The sequence below is a fragment of the Caenorhabditis elegans genome, chromosome V (assembly GCF_000002985.6).
Source record: "Caenorhabditis elegans chromosome V".
NCBI classification, from domain to species: Eukaryota; Metazoa; Nematoda; class Chromadorea; order Rhabditida; family Rhabditidae; genus Caenorhabditis; species Caenorhabditis elegans.
In genome coordinates, this window is record NC_003283.11 from 10,708,101 (window position 1) to 10,733,205 (window position 25,105).

At 39.0% G+C, this 25,105-nt stretch overlaps 1 protein-coding gene and 24 non-coding genes across 26 annotated transcripts; 11 read left to right on the forward strand and 14 right to left on the reverse strand.

Annotated features, from left to right (window-relative positions):
- Nucleotides 1-4,064: 4,064 nt before the first annotated feature.
- On the reverse strand, nt 4,065-24,322 carry T28B11.1 (F-box domain-containing protein; the record flags this gene model as incomplete). Of its 2 annotated transcripts, NM_073334.9 has the most annotated exons (5): nt 4,065-5,137; nt 5,223-5,407; nt 5,460-6,794; nt 7,005-7,148; nt 24,240-24,322. In NM_073334.9, 4 exons carry the CDS (start codon nt 7,097-7,099, stop codon nt 5,031-5,033), a joined length of 1,722 nt encoding a protein of 573 aa, NP_505735.1. The 2 variants fall into 2 exon arrangements, with proteins under 2 accessions (NP_505735.1, NP_001263857.1); NM_001276928.3 differs by lacking the exons at nt 7,005-7,148; nt 24,240-24,322 and having other exon boundaries at nt 5,031-5,137; nt 5,460-6,778.
- Nucleotides 7,244-7,393, forward strand: T28B11.19. The gene has a single exon (NR_069335.1). It is a non-coding gene; the product is annotated as an Unclassified non-coding RNA T28B11.19 (non-coding RNA).
- On the reverse strand, nt 7,246-7,395 carry T28B11.17. Its single transcript, NR_069336.1, has one exon. It is a non-coding gene; the product is annotated as an Unclassified non-coding RNA T28B11.17 (non-coding RNA).
- Nucleotides 7,775-8,125, forward strand: T28B11.18. Its single transcript, NR_069337.1, has one exon. It is a non-coding gene; the product is annotated as an Unclassified non-coding RNA T28B11.18 (non-coding RNA).
- Nucleotides 7,777-8,060, reverse strand: T28B11.4. Its single transcript, NR_069338.1, has one exon. It is a non-coding gene; the product is annotated as an Unclassified non-coding RNA T28B11.4 (non-coding RNA).
- On the forward strand, nt 8,812-9,378 carry T28B11.14. Its single transcript, NR_069339.1, has one exon. It is a non-coding gene; the product is annotated as an Unclassified non-coding RNA T28B11.14 (non-coding RNA).
- On the reverse strand, nt 8,814-9,162 carry T28B11.22. Its single transcript, NR_069340.1, has one exon. It is a non-coding gene; the product is annotated as an Unclassified non-coding RNA T28B11.22 (non-coding RNA).
- Nucleotides 9,231-9,528, reverse strand: T28B11.7. Its single transcript, NR_069341.1, has one exon. It is a non-coding gene; the product is annotated as an Unclassified non-coding RNA T28B11.7 (non-coding RNA).
- T28B11.11 lies at nt 10,361-10,497 on the reverse strand. Its single transcript, NR_069342.1, has one exon. It is a non-coding gene; the product is annotated as an Unclassified non-coding RNA T28B11.11 (non-coding RNA).
- On the forward strand, nt 11,461-11,604 carry T28B11.24. Its single transcript, NR_069343.1, has one exon. It is a non-coding gene; the product is annotated as an Unclassified non-coding RNA T28B11.24 (non-coding RNA).
- T28B11.13 lies at nt 11,463-11,606 on the reverse strand. The gene has a single exon (NR_069344.1). It is a non-coding gene; the product is annotated as an Unclassified non-coding RNA T28B11.13 (non-coding RNA).
- T28B11.12 lies at nt 12,439-12,633 on the forward strand. Its single transcript, NR_069345.1, has one exon. It is a non-coding gene; the product is annotated as an Unclassified non-coding RNA T28B11.12 (non-coding RNA).
- On the forward strand, nt 13,044-13,327 carry T28B11.10. The gene has a single exon (NR_069346.1). It is a non-coding gene; the product is annotated as an Unclassified non-coding RNA T28B11.10 (non-coding RNA).
- T28B11.3 lies at nt 13,329-13,478 on the reverse strand. Its single transcript, NR_069347.1, has one exon. It is a non-coding gene; the product is annotated as an Unclassified non-coding RNA T28B11.3 (non-coding RNA).
- T28B11.9 lies at nt 14,603-14,744 on the reverse strand. The gene has a single exon (NR_069348.1). It is a non-coding gene; the product is annotated as an Unclassified non-coding RNA T28B11.9 (non-coding RNA).
- Nucleotides 14,812-14,938, forward strand: T28B11.6. The gene has a single exon (NR_069349.1). It is a non-coding gene; the product is annotated as an Unclassified non-coding RNA T28B11.6 (non-coding RNA).
- T28B11.23 lies at nt 14,815-14,943 on the reverse strand. The gene has a single exon (NR_069350.1). It is a non-coding gene; the product is annotated as an Unclassified non-coding RNA T28B11.23 (non-coding RNA).
- Nucleotides 14,998-15,289, forward strand: T28B11.21. The gene has a single exon (NR_069351.1). It is a non-coding gene; the product is annotated as an Unclassified non-coding RNA T28B11.21 (non-coding RNA).
- T28B11.16 lies at nt 15,073-15,436 on the reverse strand. Its single transcript, NR_069352.1, has one exon. It is a non-coding gene; the product is annotated as an Unclassified non-coding RNA T28B11.16 (non-coding RNA).
- Nucleotides 15,723-15,843, forward strand: T28B11.15. The gene has a single exon (NR_069353.1). It is a non-coding gene; the product is annotated as an Unclassified non-coding RNA T28B11.15 (non-coding RNA).
- T28B11.2 lies at nt 15,907-16,049 on the forward strand. The gene has a single exon (NR_069354.1). It is a non-coding gene; the product is annotated as an Unclassified non-coding RNA T28B11.2 (non-coding RNA).
- Nucleotides 16,532-16,877, reverse strand: T28B11.8. The gene has a single exon (NR_069355.1). It is a non-coding gene; the product is annotated as an Unclassified non-coding RNA T28B11.8 (non-coding RNA).
- Nucleotides 16,670-16,938, forward strand: T28B11.25. The gene has a single exon (NR_069356.1). It is a non-coding gene; the product is annotated as an Unclassified non-coding RNA T28B11.25 (non-coding RNA).
- On the reverse strand, nt 18,153-18,369 carry T28B11.5. The gene has a single exon (NR_069357.1). It is a non-coding gene; the product is annotated as an Unclassified non-coding RNA T28B11.5 (non-coding RNA).
- T28B11.20 lies at nt 19,035-19,313 on the reverse strand. The gene has a single exon (NR_069358.1). It is a non-coding gene; the product is annotated as an Unclassified non-coding RNA T28B11.20 (non-coding RNA).
- Nucleotides 24,323-25,105: the final 783 nt, after the last annotated feature.

A 25,105-nucleotide genomic window follows, 5' to 3' on the forward strand; every position in this document is an offset into this window, starting at 1 on the left:
ATCATTTGAAAATTTTAAATTGGTTTACGAAACACTTTGCCAACAAATATTATGAACAGTATGCAAGACCCTCGAATCTAGATTTCTACTTCTGAAGTTTTCCAGCTTCCAAGCCCAATAGATCAAAGCAGATTTTTTCACATTTTACAGATCCCCTAACGATATACAATCTTATTTTTTGTTTACTCCCATCTGTACAGAAAATAATTCACCATGTTACTCCAAAATAGCTTAGAACATGTTTTCAGCCCCTTCCATTCCATGTTCGTATTCAAAAACAAAGCCTCACGTGTTTTTGCTTCTGAGATATAAGACATGAGCTTCTCCCCTCTTTCAATTTCCCGTTGACGTTATAATTTCCTTTGTATATAATTCAAGTGGCTCTCTCTCTCAGTGCCTCTGCATTTTCTTGAAGTCACATGCTCGTTGCCACACCGTCAGATGAACAACGTGATTCGTTGCTCGGGGGAACGGCGACGGACACAAAACAGCAGGGGACACGAGACTCAAAAAACATGCTCAATTCTCAGTCTCGTGAGCTCTCCCGCCAAATGAGAAAACGATTCTCCCCAACCGGCTCCAGTCATGTTCATGAATAATGGCTTTTGCAGTGTCTTTTCATATATAATAGTGACTGAAAATTTGGATGGGTGGTGGCGGAGGAGGAGGTTTTGAATGAAAACTGCGCACAATAGAATATCGTAGAGACCGAAGGCTAGAGTTCAAACGTTTCAAAAAATGGCAAAAAGAGAGAGAGCAAAATGTTGCAAAATAATAGTATTCGTGCACTTTTTCGAAAGCATCAATGAATGTTGGCCAATCGAATTGAAATATCGACAATATAAAAATTATTAATATCGTTTTCTGATTTTCGAACATTGGTCTCTTACAATTGGCTAAATGTAAGCAATATGCCGGCTGAACAGGCCCTTCGCCATTTGTTGCAAATAATTGGTCACCCACATATACATATCAAATATTTCACAAAAAGCAAAACAGAACGATTTAATTTTATACAGAAAAAATGACCGTTGGAGAAATACAGAATTACGGTGGAGTTCGAGAAGCATCCAATTGTGGAAATTTTAGATGTCAATTAAGTTAAAATGTACCAAATTACCCGAAGTAATGGTTGAGTCATCAATAACATGCTACGACTAGAACAAGTTGACGAAATTCCAGATTTCAATCAATGCTCCAGGGCTCTTTTTTCAAAATTTTGAACCGTCATAAAATCGTATATTAATACATTATAAATTTTCCAGGCGTCAAGTGTTATCCCTAATAGTTGCCGCGTACATCTGAAAATGAAAAATCTAGAAAGTATAGTTCAATTTATCACGTTTCTCGTGTTTCAGACATTATGTGCACACGTTAATAATAAAAAATAAATCCCTGAAAAATAACTAACAATCAAATAATTTTCCAGTCACATTCTTTTAGTCATCCTTTTTCAAGATTTCAAAACAATAACATGATTTCGAAATGTGTCATCACTTTTGCAGACCTACTGGACAAGTGGAATTTGAGACACGCGTGGTCACATTTGCTTTTTGTGTTTTTCGTTTTGTATTGTTTACCTTAGAATCACAAAACATATACACATACAAATCATAGTTTCTGTAGACTCAACAGATTTATCATAATCTAGTTGATTTGAACATCGAGTATATTGGATAACTGGGATAATCCGGTGTAATTGTAATAAGCTATTGGTGGTGAAACAGTCATTAAATGGATTACATGCATATGGTTTTAATGAGTATTTGATGAGAATATTTGAAGTATGGGAATTTTCATATTTCGAAGAAATACATTCAATAGCTTTACTCGATTTGCTGCGACTGTTTGCTCTCTTTTTGATTTCATATTTTAGTAGTCCCATCTAGTTTGAAATAAACCTGTTTGTAAACTATGATTTTCATTTTTTCTGTCTATTTTAACTTTAGGGTACTTACTCGATCCTATCTTAGCTGGCTCACAAATTCCTAAACTTTTTGGTTCATTTTTTCGAGGGAAAATAATTATTTTACTAGATTGAACAAGTGATTGGATCGCACATCTCATGAGAGGTCTTCCCAGTTTCAAATTTGAAAGAAAGGCTTCCCGCAACTAATTATAACCACTGTTGTCTTAATTCCAGACTTCTTGTGTTAAGCTGACTAATTCAGTGAAGGCTTTGTTTAAAGTCTGTACTTTTTTTTGAAGCCATTAGCTGACAGTGTTGCAAAATCGGACATGTCAGTTTGACGCTTTCCGCGAAGTGACCAAATATTAGTTTGATTTTGTGCAAAAACTTCAAACTTGGAAAATGTTCGAAAAGTTTCAGCTGCATTGCTTATTTTTCGATGTTTGAAGCTACACTTTTGAAAAACATAGTTTGTGAATCACGTGAGAGAGTTGAGCAAGCTTCTCATTTGCCACGCACCTGGCTACCGTAATCTCTTTCCGGGAAACATGTGGTATATTCAAGTATATTCAAATATTTATTAACTTTGTAGACATTCAGCTTCTGAGGAATCTTATAGTAATGAGAAAATCGTTGCATGGAATTAAGAATATGTGTTTTCATTTACCGAGAAGTGGATTATGTCAAGTATAGTTTCAAAAAATCCCTTATTTTTTTGAGTGTAATTTACAATTGCTTGTTCAAAAAATAGACAATCTCCGTTTGTGCCATTTTCCCAGGAAGTCTTCTGATTGCCCTTTAAAAAATCAGAACCCATGTACTCGATCCCTGAATGTGTGCCAGTCATCTGATCGTTTTGTACTTTATATCAGGACAACTTCATATATTCATTTTTCATATTTATGAGACTCCAGACATAATCCTCTTTTTCTACCTTCCACGATAGTATACATACAAATTGTACAGTCTACTTACAAGTACTAAAATATGAATTTTAAAAACCTAAAATATATTATTTTTTATAGTAAAACTTCAATCAACTCTTGGAATAGGACAAAGTTTACTAGTAAACGTTAGAAAAATAATTTTTATTAAGCAATACATAAACAATAATAATCATTTAAAAGAGGACGCTTTGAGTTGACAATGAGTTGGGAATTGTGGAATTCTATTTTTAGCTTGCATTGTGTTGTTAAGTTGATAAGACCACAAAATTTTAAAGTGTAGTCATTTACAAAAGTCATTCTCGATTATTGTCATGTATTATAGAATGTGTTGCAAAATGTATGTTCCTGCAGGAAACATCTGAATGGTCGTAGAGGCATATTTCTTCAATGGCAATAATGGAAGCATTGAGAACAATTTTTTCATGCAGTTTCGATACAACGTTACTATCATTTTCAGAAATTTCTCCAACATTTTCAGATATTTAGGTATAAAGAATGACAAGAATGGCAAAAATTTGGCCCTTATACTCAAGAATACGGTACATCTCGGTAATATCTTTGTTTTTATTAAGATTTACCAAAAATGCTCAAACCAACACGCAGAAAAATAGCAGAATTCTACGCTTTTTTAGAACCGATAATTCTTGGAATGCACTAATAAAAGTTCGTCTCCTACAGTATCTAAATAACCTTGTAACTGTGTTCTTTGTTTCTCCTCTTCCAATTCAATTTAAATCAAAAAACAACCAATCGGAATTTATTTTAAAAAGTGTAGGTGGTATCTGTTTAAAACCATTCTTCTTCTCCGAGTATCTTCTCTCTCTCTCGAATGTCCTTTTATAACCCTGAACACCGTTATCCGTTTTAATTGATTCAACTATCCTCATTAAATTGACACCACTCAAAAACCGAACATTCACGTCGACGCCGTTGTTATCCAAATACTCATTTCGATGTGTTCTTCAACGTTACCGTAAAGTTTGGAGGCTTTTAGATTCAAGTTCTAGAGTTTTGCAAATCCGATGACAACGTCACATTGAATTCCATACATACAAAGATTCGCTGAAGAAACGCGATTCGGCGATCACAGTTCAATTCATTCGGAACGAATCATCGAATTAGGATCTACATTCGGGTGCTATGATTCATCTTTCTCAAATACCAACAAATTTAGAATTTTTTGTGATGTTTGCGAGAATACAGTTTATAAATAAAATTATTTATTCGCACATTTTCTGGCATTTTATGGTTTTTTTTCAATAGATTTCCGATTTTCAGCATTAGAATTGCGAGAAGAAATAATAAAAAGGCCGATAGCAACATCATCAGTGGGTATAATGCTTTCGTTAAGATTTACTTGGGACGGGGCGAGAGGAACGGATATGAGCAAAAGACAGACAAACGGTTGTGGAACTGGTGGGGTGCGGATAAAAAGACAATGACCGGGATGAGGAATTTTGAAAGGGAAATGGGGAAATTTGAGCATGGCAGGCCTCTCCGTTACAGAATTCAGAACGACCGTACCAAAAGGGAATATTGAGGGAGAAAGTTCGATTAAAACCATCATAACACAACGTACAATTCTTCGGGTGAGGCGTCAATGAGCAGCAAAGTATGTAAGAGCAATCGGGAGTCAAATAACAAGTGGAAGGATTTGAGTCGAAAGAGCATAATATGTGATACTGTACATAAATACTAGGGTCCTAGATTAAAAAAACATAATGAAAACCTTCCTGGGGAAGAAAGGCCTTCTCAAGTCAGCCTTTGAGAATGAAAGAGAGGTTGCCCTATTTTAGACTATCGTATAATACAGGGTAACAAAAGTTAGAAAAAGGGAGGCGTTGACTTGGTCACACAAAAATTAAAACTTCTTAAAATATAAATAATTAGTATCTCTGGAATAAAACTAGAGCTGCGAATATTCACGACGTCTGTAGAGAAAGATAGTTATCATATCATGATGATATTACAAGCTTTTTGAAAGGGGACAATATAATCTTAAAATATGTCATGGTGGAGATATTCGGGAAGTGTAAAAGGATGCAAGAAGAAAGCTGATTGAGATGATGATTAACAAAAATAGAGCCAAAAAATGTGGAAATAGGTAATTTGACAACCAATATTTACATGTGGTATATACAAATGGAGAGGGTAAATTCGAGCTTCTGCACAATTTAACTTGATGTGCCCAAAAAGTTGACAATTCGTGTGAACATATTGCTTCCAACATTGTCGCGACATCCGGCGAAATTACATGGATCGTGGGAAAGAGGGCGACCGACTGAAACATTTGAAAGTTAATAAAATCTTGGAAAATGTATAGATCATTTTTTAAAAGTGAGAGTTCTCATAAAAATGGTGCTTACGTTGGCGGCTATTATTCGTGGGAATCGGAGACACGGGCTTCAACGAGGAGGAAATTTTTCGAAGCGGTGTTGAGAGGACTGAAGCAGCAGATTGTGGACGAGCGAGTCGAGAAAGCGATGAAACTGGCGTCAGTGTTGTGACGGGAATCGGTGAATCCTCTCTTTCAATGGTAAGCACCATTCTTCTGAAATTAAAAAATGTTACATAATTATTTGAAAGCTGAAAATTCCACTCACCTTGATGGCTTACAATACTTCAATTGAATAACAACTCGACGATCCTTTGGATGTGGAATTCGGCATGTTCTCTCAAGAACAATTGAGTGCTCATTTTGCTCATTTCCAAAGGAACGATTCATCGGACTGCGTGGAGGACGCTTCTCGATAATATCATGAAGATGTTCAATTATATTCATGAATTCATTGTACTTATATGATCCTCCATCAATTGAAATCTGTTTGAAAACAACTGGCTTCGCAAGTCCCAACCATTCTTGAACAACGTTGTACAGATTCTGTGGGCGGAATTCGTGACATCCGACAAGATGAACCGAAATACGCTTACGGATTTGATCAGGCAGCTTCATCCAGTTTATCAAAAGTTGATCGCGAACCATAATCGTTTGATGCTGTTGTGGTTGAATGACAGTTAAACGATTCAAATTCGACAGATTTAACACCTCGTGTAATTCAATGGTGGAAGCAGCTTGAACGTTATCGAATGTTAGAGCACGAGTGTTCCTTCGCATCATTGATAAGAAATAAAAGAATGTGACTGGAGGACGAGCACCGTAGCATACCGAATCCTTGAAAATGAAATGAGCATTTCGAATCTTGGAAAGTCGATCAGCAAGTCTTTCGATTCGTCCAGCCGATTGATTTCTCATTTCCAATTCAGCTGTAGGATTGAGTCTGACAATTTGACAATCTGCTAATGACATTGCAGTTGTCTTATCTTGAATAAGTTGATTCTCGTAGTATGCGGTTCTTCCTTTATATGAGCTAGGTGACATTGGATCTTCGATCTTCTCTCGTTCAAGGAATGAGCAAAAATTTTTGAAAAAGACATCATTCACATCATACTCTTGCAGCCATTCATCGAAGTGGAATGCAAACGCCCAATTTGGATCAGTGGTATCCGTATATTGATCACTGAGGAATGAGGTAGCTTTAGAATGGATTCCAGAACTGTCAGTTGATGAAGATGAAGACTTAGTTCGATCGCTGATGTTTCGCCTTCTCAATTCCTTTTCTCGTTCAGTTTGTTGTTGTTTGGTTTTTGTTTTGGAACTTGAACTGACACTATCAGCTTCAGATGAGGAAGTTGATGCGATAGATGAAGAAGACGCCGATCCAGAATCAGAGGATTCGCTGTTTTTTGGTGTTCTTGGAAGGCGAGACGGTGTAACTGTACTCACGCCTTCTAGAATTGCACGTCTTCTATCACAGATGAAAATTTTCGCCTTCTGGCAAGAACGGAGAGACTCCGCGCGTTCATCCTCCATATCTTCGATAACTTCACGGAACTGTTTGTTTACAAGTGAGCAACGTGTCATGTCAGTGGCAGAGCAGCTGAAAAATATATAGATTTGAGAAAAAGAAATGAAAAAAGAATGGAAAAGATGGAGTACGAATTGATATGTTGCCAAATTTTGTTATCAGTAATTGAAAAAGAGCACATACCCTCGTTCCCCATCATTTTCTATTCTTTGTCTATTCTATGATTGTTGTCATATAAAGTTTCGTGGAAAAAGTAACAAGATCAAAGTGTTAAATACTTACGTTGCAAAGATCTGTTGAAGTGCTTTTGGTGGTAGTTCAGTTATTTGACGACTGTGACTATGTGTTGATAATTTCTTGATATTCTTTAAACTCATCGAATTGAAATGAACATTCAAAGCTTTCCAAGCTTTTTCTGGTGAGTTTCTGAAAATAACAAAATATATATTTATGGATATGAAAAATGAAATGAAAATATTTAGAAGAGGAAAATCGAATGACGCGAGGATTTCAGAGTAAGGGAAGTCATGAGGATTCAGAAGACTCGTGACTTCGAACACGAGAATGCGTTGGGCGCAGCCAGCGCGCGCAACGCGGAAAAACAAGAAATGAATATGTGATTAGTGGGCGAATACGACGATGTTGACGAATACAAGAAGAAGAAGAAGCATGTGAAAGAAAAGAAAAAAGCAGACGAACGGAGAGGAAGAGGAATGGAGCATTGGCCCGATGCCAACAACTTTGTTGTTTTTCAGATGAGTCCAGGTACTACTACTACTAAATTAAAAAGAATATGGGAACATTATTCCAAATCAAGATTGGGAAAACAAATAAACATAGTAGGAAATGTTGAAAACAAGAAAAGTTTTGTAAAAAAAATTCCGCCCACTGGTCAACATTTTACGAAACATTTCGAAATTTGCACAAGATAGAAGGGGAAAAGGGGCGGTACTAAAACTCACAAAGGAGCAGAAAGGAGGAGTGGGAACGAAAAAAAAAAGTGGGAGGGGTCTCGGGAATGAAAAATAGAAGAGAAAGAAACATAGCAATGCCGGAGAAAAAGAAGGAAGAGAATGAAGAGAAGGAGGCGGTGAAGAAGCGGCAGACGGGTGCGCGCTCGTCTCGCGCGCACGTGACCGGAGGGAAGAAGGGAGGATTTCGAAAGCCTGGCACGATGCCAAGCCGCAATTATAACACGTCAGTGAACGAGTGGGGTGGGTGCGTGCGAGTGCGGGGAGGGGAAAGACAGATGACGTCGTGCTTATAAAAAACATGTGTGAGAAGAGAATAAAGTGGAGGCGGAGAGGAATGTGACTGTGGATTGCGCAAAATTAGAAGAGAAGAACAAAAGAATTCGATTGCAATGTGTTCAGATAATGTCTTTCTGACATTCGTGCTTTTCTACATTAATTATTAATGAAAAAAGAAAACTTTTTCGAGTTTTTTATAACTCACAATCATCTCATTGGGAATAAATTCAGGAAAATGAAAAGAAGATGGACGTCATCCGATTGAGAGGAAACAAAAAGCGCCGAAGACCAATTTATTATCTAGATATCCGAATATGGGATGAATTCCTTTCTGATGACTGTATACAAGGAAGTGGGTTAAGCAAAGACAATAAGGAATGTTGAAGGAATTGAGACATAGTAACCGGAAAAATAATTTGAAATAAATGCGCGAAAACTATTTTGTAGGGGGTGGGACTGTGTGCGAATGATAATCAATGAGTTCATCTCTTTGCAGCGAAATATTTGCAATTCAAAACGGATTTGCGGGAAGAGGCAGAAAAGTGTGGAGGAGTGCGAGAATGATATATCGACCAATAAAAAGCAATCAAAGAGATCAACACACTGTTTGCAACAGTTCGATGAAAAAATGCACGGAACTGACAGCCGAAGAGGAACGAAAAGAAATGCACAATGAGCACGGGAGAATAAGACAAAAAGAACCTGTTCACGAGAATTGGTCAGATAGGTCAGCTGAGAAGGATTGTGAGTGTACCGGAGATAGAATGAGGTAAAAGGAAGAACACCGAAAAGAGAACAAAAAATGAGCGCGCACGCGCGAAATTTCTCAGCTGGCAAGTGCGCAAGAAGGAAGGGCTTGAAGGGAGGGAAAAGGGCGATTGTAAGGGTGTGTATGCGAGGCATGGAAAAGTGGGTGGGGACAAGGGTCGCCAGTGAGCAGCAGTCCGTCAGTCAACCCTCCCGCGCGCGCGAGAGCCCCGCGAGCACTACTGCATTCCTAGAGTGTGGTGGGTAGTGCACACACACACATACACACATAAAACGCCCTTTGAAAGACACTCGACCGGCTGAGCGATGGGAGGAGTTTTCCCGCCGGCTGATAGGAAGGAATGAGGAAGGTCACTAAAGAGGCACCCATCTTCCTTTCGAACGGCACCTCCTCTCACCAAGGACAGTGCCACTTCTGCAGACGGCAGATGGAAAGAGAAGAAGATTTCTCGTCGCGGGAAAATAAGGAGGATGGGAAAGGAAATAGGGAAGTAGTAGAAGGAAGGAAGGAATGATTGGGGCGTGGCCTGGTACCACCTGCGTGAAGGCATCATTTCCCGCGCGCGCACACGCGCACGGGAAGATAGAGAAAGAGAGATCACAGAGTGGTACGTCTTCGTTTTTCTTTTCGTGTCATTTCTTCTCCAGCTGGGTGGTCTGTGTTCGACGCGTGACTTTTCGCCCTTGGCGTCGTGCCCGGTATCGACGTCGTATGCACCGTCTTCCCTATGACGACGACCACCAGTGGAGACGACGATAAGAAGCGAATAATAGCAATTTACATCGCCTCCCACTAAGTCTTTGAAGGAAAAACGAGCGAAATGAAAAGGGGAGGAAGTGACTGTCGGTTGGCGACCAGCCAACACTCACACAACAATTGTCATGATGGGCATTTTTGCACTTTTTGCGTGTACTTTTAGAGGCGCCATCTTCTTCGCCCTTCTTCCGTTAGAATAAAGACACATAAATCGCCTGGGCCCGTCGAAATGTGAATGTCGGATGTCGTTTTGACTGCCACTAACACACACAAAACTGCCTACCTAGTGGATGATGGGAGGTCTACGTCCTTTTCAGTTTGCCGGTGGTGGGGATCTTTCAGTGGAAAGTGTGAAAGAGGATTTAGTGAGACCGTGACTAATACCAAAAGAGGTGAGCGGGTGAGATAAACTACTACACATAAATATAGGATACCGAGATTCAACAGAACAACAGGAAGTGTTGGCAATGCGCCAAGATCAGATATTGAAGAACGTGCATTAAATAGGAAGAGCTGGAAGATTTAAATTTAGGGATTAGTAAAGAAACTGACCAGAATGGGATAGAGATCTTTTAACTAGACTAGTAGTGTGCAGATCATCTAATCCATGTAATACTGGACGTGATTTCAGAAATTTGCGAAAATAAGAAAATCAGGCTTCTTTCTATGCTTCAGTCATGTGCAAAGCGCGAGCACCGCTTCAAAAGAAGTCCTCTCATTTCTTATTCAAGAAGTCAGGGCAAATGACAACCACGCAATTCAGTGAAATTAAGGCAGAGATTTGATGCAGGTGCTCTTATCCGCGCGGCGGTGCGAACTGTTGAGAACTCACTATTTCTTCTAGGAGCAAAGAGCGAAGAACGATGTACCGACCCGCCCATACGAATTTAGTCCACTTGCACACACACACACACAAGGAATGTATGCGGGTTCGTTTGATTTGGAACGAAGCCAAGAGAGAGGAGAGATGAGGAGATTTAGGCACAAAGGTTATACAAATACAGGACGAGAAGTCGGCAACAACGGTTAGGGGAGCTCAAGAATACACTGTATTAGCTGAGCACTGGTATGTCGGTTAATGTGTGCATTCCAATTTGGCACTGATCAAGCTTATAAGAGTAGGCGGCGGATATTTGTACGTATGCTTCAGCTGTTTCCGATAAACCCAGGCGGGCCTCTTGTCTCGGATTACGGGACTACAGTAATCGTGAAGATACATCAGTAACATGGCTAGGCAAACCTACTATAGGGCACCTGACATAGTTCATCACCACTTCTAGTACAGATTATGACAGCTGTTACTACTGATGATGCATTATGAGAATGTAAAAGAAAGAGAATCCACAAGCTTTTACCAGATCAAAGTTCTCGTTTCTAAAAAAGCACGAAAAAACAGAGAAATAGAGAAAAGTAAGACGAACTTTTGTCACTGACGAGGACTAAACTAAAAACGAAATGAGAGAGCAGAAAAATGAGATGAGCAAGAGATTGAGGGAGTGGTGATCCAAGGAGAAGCTTTACACTACACTTCCCGGGAGCCGTATTCTCCACCTTTTCTATCTCTCTTTCACAATCTACCACTATAACAGAACCAACTAACTGAGAAGCTCTTTGAAGAATGCAGGAGCACCAGCATCCTGAAGATGAGAAAAAAGAAAAGAGAACAACTCATCAATCACATGACTTTTTGGCTCCACCCCCTTCGTGCAAAACTTCTTCAACCCTCCTCTTCCGGCCGCCATGATGGCGGTGATGACGTTATGCTTAGAGTGCAAAATGGTTGGCTCCATAAAGATACCGCTAAAAAACAAGAAAGCAATACACAACACATTTTACATGGGCAGACGGTGCGCAAAAAGTGAGAGTTGCACTATTAATATTACTACTACTTCGCAGTATACGGTACTGTTTGTACTCTTGTCTCTCCTTCTCTCAATCCTTTCCACAGTTTGTTTGTACTTGTTGGAAGGTGCCAGGTGGTGACAAGCCCGTTCGGCGTCTCGGCGCCAGTACTCGCGCAGTGGACCCAACCGAAGAAAGTTCAAAAAAAAAAAGAACAAGAGAAAGAGAGATTCGGAGAATTGCAACATTTCAAGTAGCTAGCACTTTCTACCACATGCTCAAGACTCGTGAAAAAAAGGCAACAAAAAAAGAACGGAGGTTTTGCTCGATATAGAGTTAAGGCTTCCAAAATAAGAAAGGATTCCCTACATCCAAAAAAGCAAGCACGTGATAAAAGTATGTCAGTCATTATTTTCTTCCCCAGAATGAGAAAAGGGAGGAGAGACAGAGAAATAGTAAGAAAGAAAGGGAGAAAGTAAGAGGACAGTGACAGTGTGCTGAATGAGACATTGTGTTGATACTACACCGGCTGACTGTCAGCTGATTGGTAAAAGGGGTAGTGGAAAGCAGCAATAGCACATACACGATACATCATATGAACCTCCCTTCTTGTGTCATTGCCCTCCCAGTTCTACAAGAGAGAATAAACGAGACACTGCCCAGCTGATGATCGCCGTGAGATGATTCTGATTATGAAGATTGGCTGCAGAAGAAATAGGCGGAAAACGAGAGGCAGAGGGAAAGACAATTGCGCTAGAAAAGGAAATGACGGAAGAAGACAGAAACCCCTAGATGAAATTAGTTGAGTTCTATGATTATACTTGATGGTCTAAGTTCAAATCGTGGAAGAGTATGATTATTGAATAATATTCTTTAAAAAAACAATATGATTTAAAATTGTTTTTTTTTCATAAACAGCGTACACAGCGTAGCCTCCCATTGTCAATAATTGTAGCTCATGACCCCTGACCTCACATGCACCGTTATCTTTTACCTTTATGATATTATCTGCGCGGAATGAATGCGAGGGCCGTCGCGCAATACCCTTTGATTTATTACTTTGGTCTTTTGGTCTACCGAGAGGGTTCCCCAAGGCGGACACATTGAACAGACTAATAAAATTTGTGCATTCTGTTGAAAATGTATCAGCTGGCGAATAGATAGGTGAGTGCGTGGAGTACGAAAAGGTCCTGGTGGCAGTTGCACCCTGGGAGCCTACGGAGATCAATGATCGGATGTAACATTCAAAGATTTGTTTCGTACAATTTCTTGCGGTTGCTCTTTGAAAGCTTCCCACTTCTCCAGACAAGAACAGTTGCGTAATTGCAGCCATCTTATCAAGAAAGACACAGATAAAACACCTATGATGTCGGCAGTAGCTATTTAAAGTTCCAAGTAGACTCCAAACCAAATAATTATTTCTACATTCATATCTGGATGCGTTCAGGGCGCCGGTTTCTTACCGGGCAAACGACTTGACAGACGGGTGCGGGAAAGACAGAGGGAGAGTGATGGTGGCCCAGCCAAAAAACAATAACAATTCCTCGCATTCCGAGTCACATGAGAATAAGCATCTAGTAGTAGCAACTGAGACATGAGAACCCGTTTGGTCGAGAACGACATGAAAGTACCCTCACACCAAACTTCTGCGAAAATAATATGTATTTACTTGAAATTGTGTTAATGAATGTGTTGTCACGTGCGGTGGACGGGTTCGTAGCATATGAACAACGGTTCATTTCTCTTGTGTGGGTCACCAGAAAAAAACCATAACTTCGATGAGAAACTGACGAGGGGAGAGAATGTGAATGAATGAATGAGTAGGTTCGTTTTTCGCTTTTTCTCTTGTGCACTTTAAAATATTATTTATTCTGTCAGTAGCCACTACGAAATAAGGAAGAGGAAGTAGCGGAAGAAAGAAGAACGATGACAGAATGCATTTCTAAAACAAATGTGCTTCTGAAGGCATGCCCTTCATCGTCTTATTTTTCTCTCGCGATAAGTCCTCTTCCAAAACCAATTCACTTCGTGACCAGATTCGATTATATGGCCACCTTCCCGTCGTCCTTTTATTCAGGCTCTCCAGTAAATGGAATAAATTACCGATTCATTTAGTGGGGAAAACTCTATTAAAGTACAGACGATAGTTGGAAAAGAGAAAATAGTACTAGGTTGATGTAATAGGAAAGTATCCAACGATATTAAGCTGATACGAAGTAATGTTGATTTAAAAATAAATTATGTAACAGCTACGGTAGCGAAACAACGTAGTTCTCCTTGAAAATGAAACTACTAGTTCAGCCGAGTTGTGTTATTTTTGTTGAGAACAAAGAAATGTGATTATGCAATCTGTCGATGTTCGCAGAGAAGTAGTCCTCAGAAAAAAGGACTGATATATTTTGGAGGACCAAGCCGAAAGCAAAATGTACACCACAACAACCAGCTGCACACAACACAAACGTCCTGCTTTTTCCGAACATGGGCGGAGTTCTGGCACGGCGCCAGCGGCGCTCGAGCTGGCAGTGTTCTGCGTCGAGCGGTTCTCCTTTCTGCCTCCACTAGACACAAGAAGCTGACGAGCGTACGCACGAAAAATCCATCAAAAGCAGCGTCGTCGCCACGTTGAACTGACGACGTTATGGTGCTCCTCTGCGCCAAGAACGAGAAAGAGGGCGGCGCCATCCGCAGCAGAACGTGAAAACTCTTTTGGAGAGAAAAACTCTAACTGTGTGGTGGAGTAATGCTGCTCCCACAGCCTGCCACGGAGAGCGTAGAACACCCCACTAGGAACATCACAACGAACAACAACAACAAAAACCAAGTAGAAGAGAAGATATCTTTCTTCAATTTCTTTTAGCTTTCACTACGTTTGCGCATTGAAGACGCAGACATTCTCGGGAATGTGGAAAAAGAAGAGAGAAGAATATAACGAACATTGGAGAGAGTGAATGGGCGATTTCATCGAAAAACATGGGGTCGTTGTTGGCACTCAGCCAACTTGATGGACACTGCGAGAAGCAAATCACAGCCCTCCCAGTGCGGGAATGCAGTCAAGCGTGCGGGGAGATCCGACGACAAACTACGTAAAAATGAACAAAAATACCAATGAATAGAAGACGATTCAGAAATCTGCTACGTTTCAAAGTGTCGTTTCATATTGATTTCCTGCTTTTGCATCGCAGGAATTGCCATATGACCCTGCATATAGCCTAATTAGCCAAGAAACATATAAGATGATTGTGTCAACATCGCTCATATCGATGATGTGACCATGCTAGCCGCCTCCTGGCACCTCATCTCAGCTGACTGGCCGCGCGCCAACAACCAGGTTAAGACGATCACATTCTTTCGCTTGTTCTGTCTTTGAGTCCTAACCGACCATCTCTACCATATGACCCTTAATTAGCAAACAAGCAGTACCGGGGGGTTCGTCGTGATGTTGATGCTAACAATATACTTGCCTAAGATTGGCGGACTCTCTGGATTCACGTGATCGTTGCCTGTTGACGACACAACCGAAAATTGTTAGCGGGGGAATGAGGATGAAAGGGAACACACAACAATGATGCTGCTATCTTTTCCGCAGCGAGGAGGCAATGAAAAAACTCCTGCTACCTACAACGACTGCTATCTCTGCAAATTCTTGGAACACTCTCTCAGCATTCTTCCGCCTACCCAAACCGATAAATCTTCGTTTCCACGACTTTCAATAGTTTTTACAGAACGATTTCCAAGTGTTCAATTCACTTTAGGACATTCAAATACAAACTTTCGGCGCGAAACATGCGGGTGTAGGTCAAACAATGAATCATATGGCGCCTATGATTCATCGAATCGGTTTTTCTTCATACCAATACTACCACTGTGACGCCGTCCTAAATAAAAACATCAACGTCACTTTTTCCCGCAAAGTCAGCACTATAGCACACAGCGCGCATACACAAATATATGCTAAGCGCAAGCATTTTTTACTAGTCGTCATTATTTTCTTGGCGGACACTCGTGCGTCTCTCACCACCCGCTTCTTCACGTGACGGAGACCCGGGAATGGTCAGCATCATCTCACAGCTTCTCTACTTCCCCACTCACGTCGTCCATTCGGCTATGTATTTTTCTTCATTTTATGCGGCTGCAAAATAATACTTTCAGACTTTTTAGATGAGATGGTGCTCTATCGTGTTAGGACTTGGCACCGATCCAGATTTTCACCACGAAATGATGAAAAGGGAGACTTTGAAGGGCAGAGAGGATGCAGGTGAAATTTGATATGAGTTCACAAAGAAACGAATGTAGCGGCAGTTTGAGAGAAAAGGGCAAAACATGGCTAAAAGTTCACACCGCTGCTGATTTTGTTTCTTGGGATCAACAGAAAGAAAACAAAAAACGACGCACTTTGCTGACGTAGAAAAAGAAACAGACATGCTCCCGGAACTGGCAAGAAGATACACAGCTTCAAAGTTCTATGCTCGTCTATCTAGTTTGAAATATTTCATTTCGTAGGCACAACTAAGGCCAATAACAGCTTCAGCGCACCGTTTATGGCTCAATTCATCTGGCATTGGGCTCAGCTTGGCTCCTAATCGTAGAAAGCTAAAGTCAATCCAAAGGGGTCGTTCATTCATCTATTCTATTCTATCCCATTCCATTAAGATCCTCATTTGAAACGCATTAGGTCCACGGATCCTGGTGGTATGGGTGAAAGTGTGAAGAACTCAATAAATCAAGGGGCACCACTATGTGCTTCAATATTTCATCAAGTCATAGAAGAATGAAAACGATGAAGAGGATCAAAAAATCGCTCTATTTCTAACTGCGTCAGTAAAATGAGAAGGAAAGAGTGGAAGCAGCAGTTGTTTCAGGAGTATTTTTTTGCAAAGTGTTGTACATTTTATACTCTTTCCGGTCGGTTTTGAATCTTCGTCATTTTTGACATCTAAGATTCTGCAAGTTTCAGGAAATTCCTGACCTAGTCTGTAGTGAAATTAACTGTTTCAATAAGCTGTTCAAATTTTAAGATTTTCGTTAAATCATGTTCTTTAAGGTTATTAATCTTATGGGCGTATGAAAATTAAGTTTGTAAAATGTCGCAATTGAGGCAGTTATTGCCTAACAAAAAATACATCATGTAATATCGGGGGCGAAGAGAATTCCCAAACAACGCATCATAAAAAGTCAACAAATACACGAGCAGACTCGAGAACCATGTGTGTCTATATAGAACACGTGCTCTACTCCCATCATCCCTATTCAGCTCTTAGTGGGATCTCCCTACTCTAAAACAGATGATTGATCATATTGCTTCGTGGATGAGTGGGCCGCCGAATGAGTGTCCTTTCAAAAAGTACTCATTTTAGAGGCTACTAATAAATAAACAAACTCGCATCATAGATGCCGTACTTGTTCTCTTCTAACTGGCTTCTGATTCCAGTAACATTAGAGAGTTGGCAGACTAGAGATATTCAGCTACTCTCTAAAGAGTGCCGACCACAACAACAACTAAAAAGGTTAGACCGTGGAAGATGAGAAGGGTACGTTGACCTTTCCGTTGAGCAACCACGAGACATCTTTGTATAGGGCAAATGCTTTTCATTATTGAGGATGGCATGGGAGTAAAACTAAAAGAAATGGAGTTACTGCCAATAATATTCGATTCGGAACCTAATATTGGCATGTCTAGACAAAACAGATAGATGTTCGCAACATTTAATAATTTTAAATTAGTTTCCATTTGTCTACAACTAGCCAGTACGAAGACGATCTAGTATGAAGACAATTCATTGGAAACAAGAGTGTAACGAACTCATATTTCGTCTGCAACGAATACTTTACTTTCGAATTGTTGTTTCGGAGAAAATGATTTTGCAAGAGCGAAACCTGCTCATGAATGTTTGCTCATTATTTGCAATAGATCACGTGGCTTTTTATTCGCACGAGGCAGTTGGGTCTCATTGCTAAATTTATCAGTGTTTGAACTAGAAACGTGAAAGTGTTGCAAAATTTGTCACGATCAAAGTATTGACAGTAATCTAGCATGGCTAGGTGTAACCGAGTGAACTGATTTATTAAATTCAAAAAGTGAAAAGTGAAGCTAGAAGTTCTTGTTCAATGTTTTCTAGTCTTCGCGGTCACCGATGTAGTCGTCGTCGTCGGGCCACATCAGAGGCACCAGCAGTTTCATCGACAACATCATTGGCGCGCCAACTGTCACATGGAACACTGCCTGACTGACACAAACAACCTACTTACACTCTTTTGCAGAGTATGCCAAAATTTTGATGGGTTCTATGGGTCATAGAAAAAGGAAAACCGAGAGAATCTTATGATTGAAATCGAAATGATGGCTTCTAATACTATTCTAGTACTCTCGTTTTTTCTGTGATAATTGCTGATGACGGCAGCACTTTCCGGATTGTTTGTCATAAAAGCACGAGGTGGTTCAGATCTAATCGATCTATAGAACAACCATGTATTAAACTGAAGAGGTTTCCCGTGAGGGATTGGTAAGCAGATTCGAATCAGGAGTTTTTTGAAATGAAACAGTGCAACTTAGAACCCAGCTGACCTGAAAGTAAACTTGTAATAATGATCTCATAGGGTCATAAATTCTCGGTTCTGCACCAGGGGTGTGCGGCAAATGGAAAAAATTGCCGAGCTCGGCAAATCGGCAATTGCTGGTTTTTCAAAATTTGCCGAGCTTGGCAAATCGGCAATTGCTGGTTTTTTCAAATTTGCCGAAGTCGGCAAATCGGCAAATTTGCCGAGCTCGGCAAGTCGGCAATTTTCGGCAAATCGGCAAATTTTCCGCACACCCCTGTTCTGCACTTCAAAGATTCGTTCCTCTTTCTTCCATTCTCAACCATTCATTAGACAGATGACTCAGTGGCGACCTCATGGCTGCGTGCCTGGCACCATGTACCATTCATTGTCGCCAGGGCGCGAAAAGACAAGAAGGCCACCGCATGGCTCTCAAGAGAATGAGCCAGATGTGGTTTGAAATGTGCAACGCAGGTGTGTGCATTATTCGAAAATTTTAGGTCCGATGCTTTTCTTGTAAACATACCATTTTGAGAGACGTTTCTGGACTCGGCTCTGTGTAAATTAGGTGGGAAATAGAGTGTACAAAGTAAACTGTATCTATACAGTATCTATATGGTCACTAACTTTCTCATTAAGTTAATATGATAATTGTATTTATGCCTGATGCCAAGTTGGTTATCAGAGTATCATTTCACAACGGCAACAATTCCAGCTGAAAGTGGCGTCTGGTTGGCGCCCTACTTTCAATCATCACAACGCGTCGTGCTTTTTCGATTCTTGCAGAAAAAATCGAGTTTGCAAAGACGTCACGCTCTACCCGAAAATAACGGCGTGACGTGTTTGACGGAAGCTACAAGTACAAGATAGTACTACGCACACAAAACGAAAAGAAACAATGGAAGAGGAGGAAAAGAAGTGATAAGAGAAAGAGAAAAAAGAGTTAGCGGAGGTCGGATGGGTGCACCCAGGTGTGGTGCTGATAATTCGGGTAAAGCGATAGAAAACGAATGATAAAGGGAGAGAAAACAGTTGCAAAAATGTTGCGTAGCGATTATTTAACAGCAATGCAAACATGGAGTTCCATACGGTATTTCTATTTGTGCTTGTGCGCAGCCGTCGGAAGCAATGACGTCCAAGGATCGAGCTTCTGCGGTGCGTGCGTGGGAGAATACAAAAACTGAGAAAATTCCGAAAATGGCTCTGAACTGTTGGATTCTGCAGTTTTTCCTGCAAATTTTGCGCGAGACGCAAACATTTCGCTACACCATGCTCCCTTTTCCGCAATCTAAATTCGGAGCGCGCGAACGCTACGGTACCTGCTCCAATTGACGCGAGAGCTTCAAAAAAAAGTCACATGAACGTCTTGAATCGTGACGACAATGGGGCGCCAGACGCGACACTGAGAGGCCGAGGAATACATCTCGCAACAATCGGTGAGAACGTTTCGTGGAAAAAGAACACAACTTTGATCTTCAATAGATCAACTCGTCAGACTACGTACATACCATAAGAAGCATGAAGTCTAATATTCAGACAGCCGTATATTATGCAAATGAACGCTATAGATGACAATGCCGAGTTACGTTTTATTTACAGCAAAAATGCAATTGTTCGAATCTGTCTAGGCTTTTAATGAAAATTCAAACTATAGGTGTTTGTGTCAACAAGCTCCCACCAATACCAGATCCATTGCAACTTTACATGCCGACCTCTATTTTCTCTCAATCGAGTCAGATTGGCCCGTTGCCAATAAGAAGAACTTCTTTCAAAGAGCAGCTTTCTCGAGTGGATCAGTTCTAACATAAGCTTCACAGTTGTCGGTGATGATTGGAGAAGAAGTGGTGAAAAGAACATGATGATGATTAATGAGCGGAACTAAAATTTGACGAGACTACATGCCTAGAGAAAAAGAAGAAAGAGGACAGATACGAGGTGATTTGATTGGAAATGAGTGCGAAGTGCCAGGATCAATGTCGTGCACTCGCTCATCACTGATCATCCAGTGTATATACACTTCGGGACATCGTAGATCAACATAATTCCTTCGTGCACCGGTGTACCTGTCCAACTTTTAGTAAATACAGTACTAAATGATGACCTTCGATCTTATCTACTACTTCGAAACTTCAATTTCACATAGTAGACATTATGCTGAAGGGTGGGACGATGCGGTTAATAAGTGTGCTAAATATTATCTAAATACCAACTTGTTAGGCGTTTATTCAAAAAAAAAAGGAAGAGAAACATTCAATTTTTGAAACTTTCTGTGTATGAGATTTTCATTGTTCCTAAAATATTGCACTAAAACGTGGAAGACAATGTCATATACGCCAAGGAAATTCCCAAATCATGACTCGTGACAAAAAATTCTTATGAATTCATAGTTCAAGCTGTCATGATCTCACAGATTGATTTTGTTCAGCGGGTTCAAAACCTATAGATCGATCGCATTAAAAAAGAAGAAACCTGATTATCATAACCCTCATTTCGAAAAACGATATTCGAGCCCGTATAGAACCACTTAGTATCCTAACCACATTGTTATACTCGCCATAAAAACAAGGCCAATATTGTATTCATTTCATCCGAACATGCTCCGTGCACAAAACCGAATCTAATTACCAATGTAAATGCGATGTTTCCATTTTTTCTGTACTCTTTGCCAAAGAAGAAACAGGTTGAAACAGTGAAAAGTAAAGTCATGGCAAAATTATTTAAAACATAACAAGTTTACGTCCTACAATATTACGGTAATTTATGCTCTACGCCAGCGCAGATACACTCAACTGAGTCGCTCAAAATTAAATAAATTGATAACAGTAGATTTTCCGAAAAATATTTATGCCAGCACCAATTTGAAATTTTTAATGGGATTTTAGAGTAGAAGTCACATTACTGGACGTTGACTGAGCATCTACCGCGCATAGCTAAATGAGAAAGTCTCCGTGAATATAATAGAACACTGTTGACCGCCCGAAAATTATATATCGTTTTCAATTTAAGAAAAAAACAAATTTGTATAATTTCATTATCTGCCACTTTCTGAGAATTCAATCTGTATTTTATTATGCTTTCTACCTCTTGAATGTGTCGGCAATTTCAAAGGATTCGGACTAATGAACTTTCGAAGAGACTGCTTTCAAAAAGTCACATGAAGTTTTTTTTATAGTTTCACGACAGCAGACAATATATTTCCCGGAAATATGATTATGTTTCGAGAGACGTCATTTTTAGTGCTCTCTTATCGTTTCTAGAATTTTGCATCCATTTCAAAACTGTATGAGATGATTCTGAAAGAGGGGTTTTTGGGTTGTGAGTGCACTTTTTTAACATCTGTAGAAAGCTCATTCCGTCTTGAGGATAGTTGAAAATAGTCGAAATATTGGTGAATAATCTTAAAACGGGAGATCTAATTCAATCCTTTATCTTCTCTTCCCCAAATACATTCCTTCTTCTCGCCATCTTTGAAAAACCATGGAAAGACACAAACAGTTATTCTAGGCGGAAAACACAGTATGTCGCTCATATGCAGATAGTGTGGCCTTATAGTGATAGTGAAAAACGACGAAAAACCATATGATGATGATAGGTTGAAAAGCGACACAACGCACAATTTGTCACGTGTATATTCTATACATACACTAGAGGTACGCATTGCGAGTATGATAATACACCCTCTCTAGGGCCACTTCCAGCCGGTTACATTCCTGAATTGGGTGAAAGTCCACTATTCACACTTTGGTCTCGCCATATGGAGAAGAAGCGTGTAAAGTGAATGAATGTAGATGTGAAGAAGGGGTTTCCTACAAAAAGGAAGTAATTCTTCACTGCGAAAGAGGAAGTGAAACTGTTTTTATTGAATGTGTGAGAAACTTAAATGACGAAGATCTAGTCACCTCGCAAATTGGGCATCAATGAACTGATCGTGTCTCAAGAAAGATAAATGTCCATTTTTAAGATACAAATGATATCGGAATGAGGAAGAGAAACAATAAAAATGAAGAAGCGCAAGAGGTTTTCGTATTATCAAAGAACGCTGTTGTATGAAATGATATGACACAGGAAGAAGACAAATACGGAGAATTTTATTTGCGGAAGTTTAACACCGATTTTTTTTGTTGGAAAATGAGGGATCATAGCAGGGGTGGGCGGCAAACGATTTTTTTTCCGGCAAATCGGCAAATTATCGGAATTGAACATTTTCGGCAAATGGGCAAACAGGCAAATTGCCGGAATTGAAAATTTTCGGCAAATTGCCTGAATTGAAAATTTCAGACAAATGGGCAAACCGACAAATTGCCGGAATTGAAAATTTCCGGCAAATGAGATACCGGTAAATTGCCGGAATTGAAAATTTCAGACAAATTGCCGAAATTGAAAATTTCCGGCAAATGGGCAAACCGGCAAATTGGCGGAATTGAAAATTTCCGGCAAATGGGATACCGGCAAATTGCCGGAATTGAAAATTTCAGACAAATTGCCAATTTCAGACAAAAAAATTTCAAAAAGGCACAGTTTTTTGTGTTTCCGTCTTATAAAAAACCCCTCTAAACATTTACGACAAATCGGCAAACCGGCAAAGTTCCGGAATTTAAAATTTCCGGCAAATCGACAATGTGCTGATTTGCCGAATTTGTCTAGGTGCTCGAATTCTGTGACAGGGAAAAATAATTATGAGACATATCTCCCGTAGTTTTAGAAATACTTTTTTAAAATCTTATTAGTTTTCCATACTACAAAAAACTTAAAATCAGAAAATACTGAAGGCTAACTGAACTCGTTCGTTGAATATGTTTTTAAATAATTTGATCAAAATTGAATAAATTTATAAATGATCAACAAGTCCAGTGGTTTGTTTCAAAGTTATTAGAAGGAATTCTGATAGAGTAAACAAGTGATATAGCAGGAATTCAAGGCACTTCCGTTGGAACAACTGCGATTATCATCCATTGCAAAAAAAACTTTGCATTTCTTCTTCAGATCGAATCTTTCGTCCCGTCTGATTTATGACTCTGCTTTGAGTCACCCCATTTTCATTGAAATCGTTTTCTTCGAATCAAAATCAATGATATTTGATCCGAAATAAATACGAACATCATCGCATATCACCGTATACTGTAATCTGACGTAATGTGTTAAAAATTATTCTGGAGACATCAATCAACTAGAATATGTGGTTTTTGATATATCATGGGAAATTCCTTCCCACGAACGGATACGTGTCAAATAGCACTTAGAATGTTGCCAATTAGTCTCTTCCGCTATAGAGCACCTGTTCAACTAGACTACTCGACTTGACGGAAGATATCAAAAACATAGAGTCATCGGGAAAAACACGGTTACACTAAACATTGATACTGAATGTTGTGCTTTGTTTGAGGAAGTGAACAGGAATGAATGGATAGAAAATCAAGCGATAGTCTGTTTGGTATGTAGAAGAAATTAGTTAAGATGAGATCTAGAAGTGCAAAAATGGTACATTTTGGAATACAATGGTTTTTTTTTTGCAAAATGTGGTTTTTAATGGTTTTCAATGATTTAATTTTTTTCAAAAGTTCAAAATAAATCGGAGACCGAATTTTTTCACAAATTTCATTTTTTTTGGCACAAAATCAAAAACCAAAACATTTTTGTTTTTTTTTGTAAAAAAAAAAATGTTTTAAAACGAAATTTTTCTGTGCCCTGCTTGACATCAACAATAGTAAATTACTATAAAATGAACATTAATAGATTATAAAAAATGAAATTGAGATTTTTTCTTAAACATCGGCACATTTATGATCAAACTTCACGAGTGTTCTTATAGAATAACTAAAGAAACTGATGTATGATAACTGTTTGGAACAATAAGCAACAAAATGACAATTTCATTGAATGACGAATTCTGAATTCCAGAAATGGGCGTGCACTTTTTTTTTTGACTAGAATGACGGCAACTATTATGATTTTTTGATCATTCTTCGTTACAATACCTAATTTGCATACGGAAGCTCCTTTTTCACAGTTACAAATTTGAATTTCATGGAAATTCCGACTGTCGACAGTAACTTTCGAAATTCCGATTTTAAAGGTGTGATTTATGATTTTTGTCACCACTGCTTCTGAATCACTTTCATCATATGTACGCAATTTTCTAATTTTGTCAAAAGGGACCATTCCTTATCAGTAAAAACATAATCAGATGTTTAATCAAAGGAAAGGCTGTATAGTTACGGCCACTAATTAGTGCTAAAGAGGTTAACCTTATCTATTCATTGATATTTGCTGCATGGGTCAAGACTACAAAATACAAATATTCAGACAAGGCAGAATTAAAGAAAGGGCAGAAAAAGAAAACCTGAAATTAAAAAAAAAACAACTCACAACTAATTGATTGAACGAACGACAATCCTGTTCCAGTAATTCGATGTATCGACTGGCGGATTCGAATAAAGTCCGAGTTATTCCTGAAAATGTTGATTCTTTGATTATCAAATTATGAAAAGCAAGGCAAACTTGAAGATAAACCATCGCAGAAATGGATAAACGAAATGAAATGTTGAGACACAAAGTAATTTTTTTAACACACGTTTGATAATTTTTCAACAAAAAAGAGTTTTCATCAATTTTTCAATACAGCAAAATGATTAAAATTTAAAAAAAAACATTAAAATAAAATTGTTCGGTTTTTAAAAATAATTCAGTTTAAAAGCAAAACGTTATTTTAATAGAAACACCCGAGTTTAGAATTTTTCACCGCTAAAGGTGAAAAATTTTTTTTAAACAGTTTTGCAACTTAAATATTAAGTTGTTCGGTATCAAAACATCTTTAAATTGAGAAAAAATGCTGAAAAAAACTTGAAAAGCTACTTAAAAACATGTTTTTTCGAATGAGGTCAGGGAAAAATGGGCGGGGGGTTTAGAAGTTTTTGCAACAGTGCCGCGCAGTTTCATCAATATTTTCCTACTGTAGTAAATAAATTTATTTTTACGAATTAGCGAATGAAATTGAATTTACATATTTTTATTTTTAAATTCATACTTATTTGAGATCTTAAATAAATATGAATTTAAAAATTTATTAATTAAAAAAAGATTTTGAAGATACGGGCATCAAAACAGTGCTCTCCTTTAATAAAGATATAGTAAGTTACTTACCGTATATCTTCTATTAATATGGCCTCCCTATTAGACTTGCACTCCCTATTATGGTGCGTCCATAGTCTGCGGAAAAACCGGAGTTCCTCGCT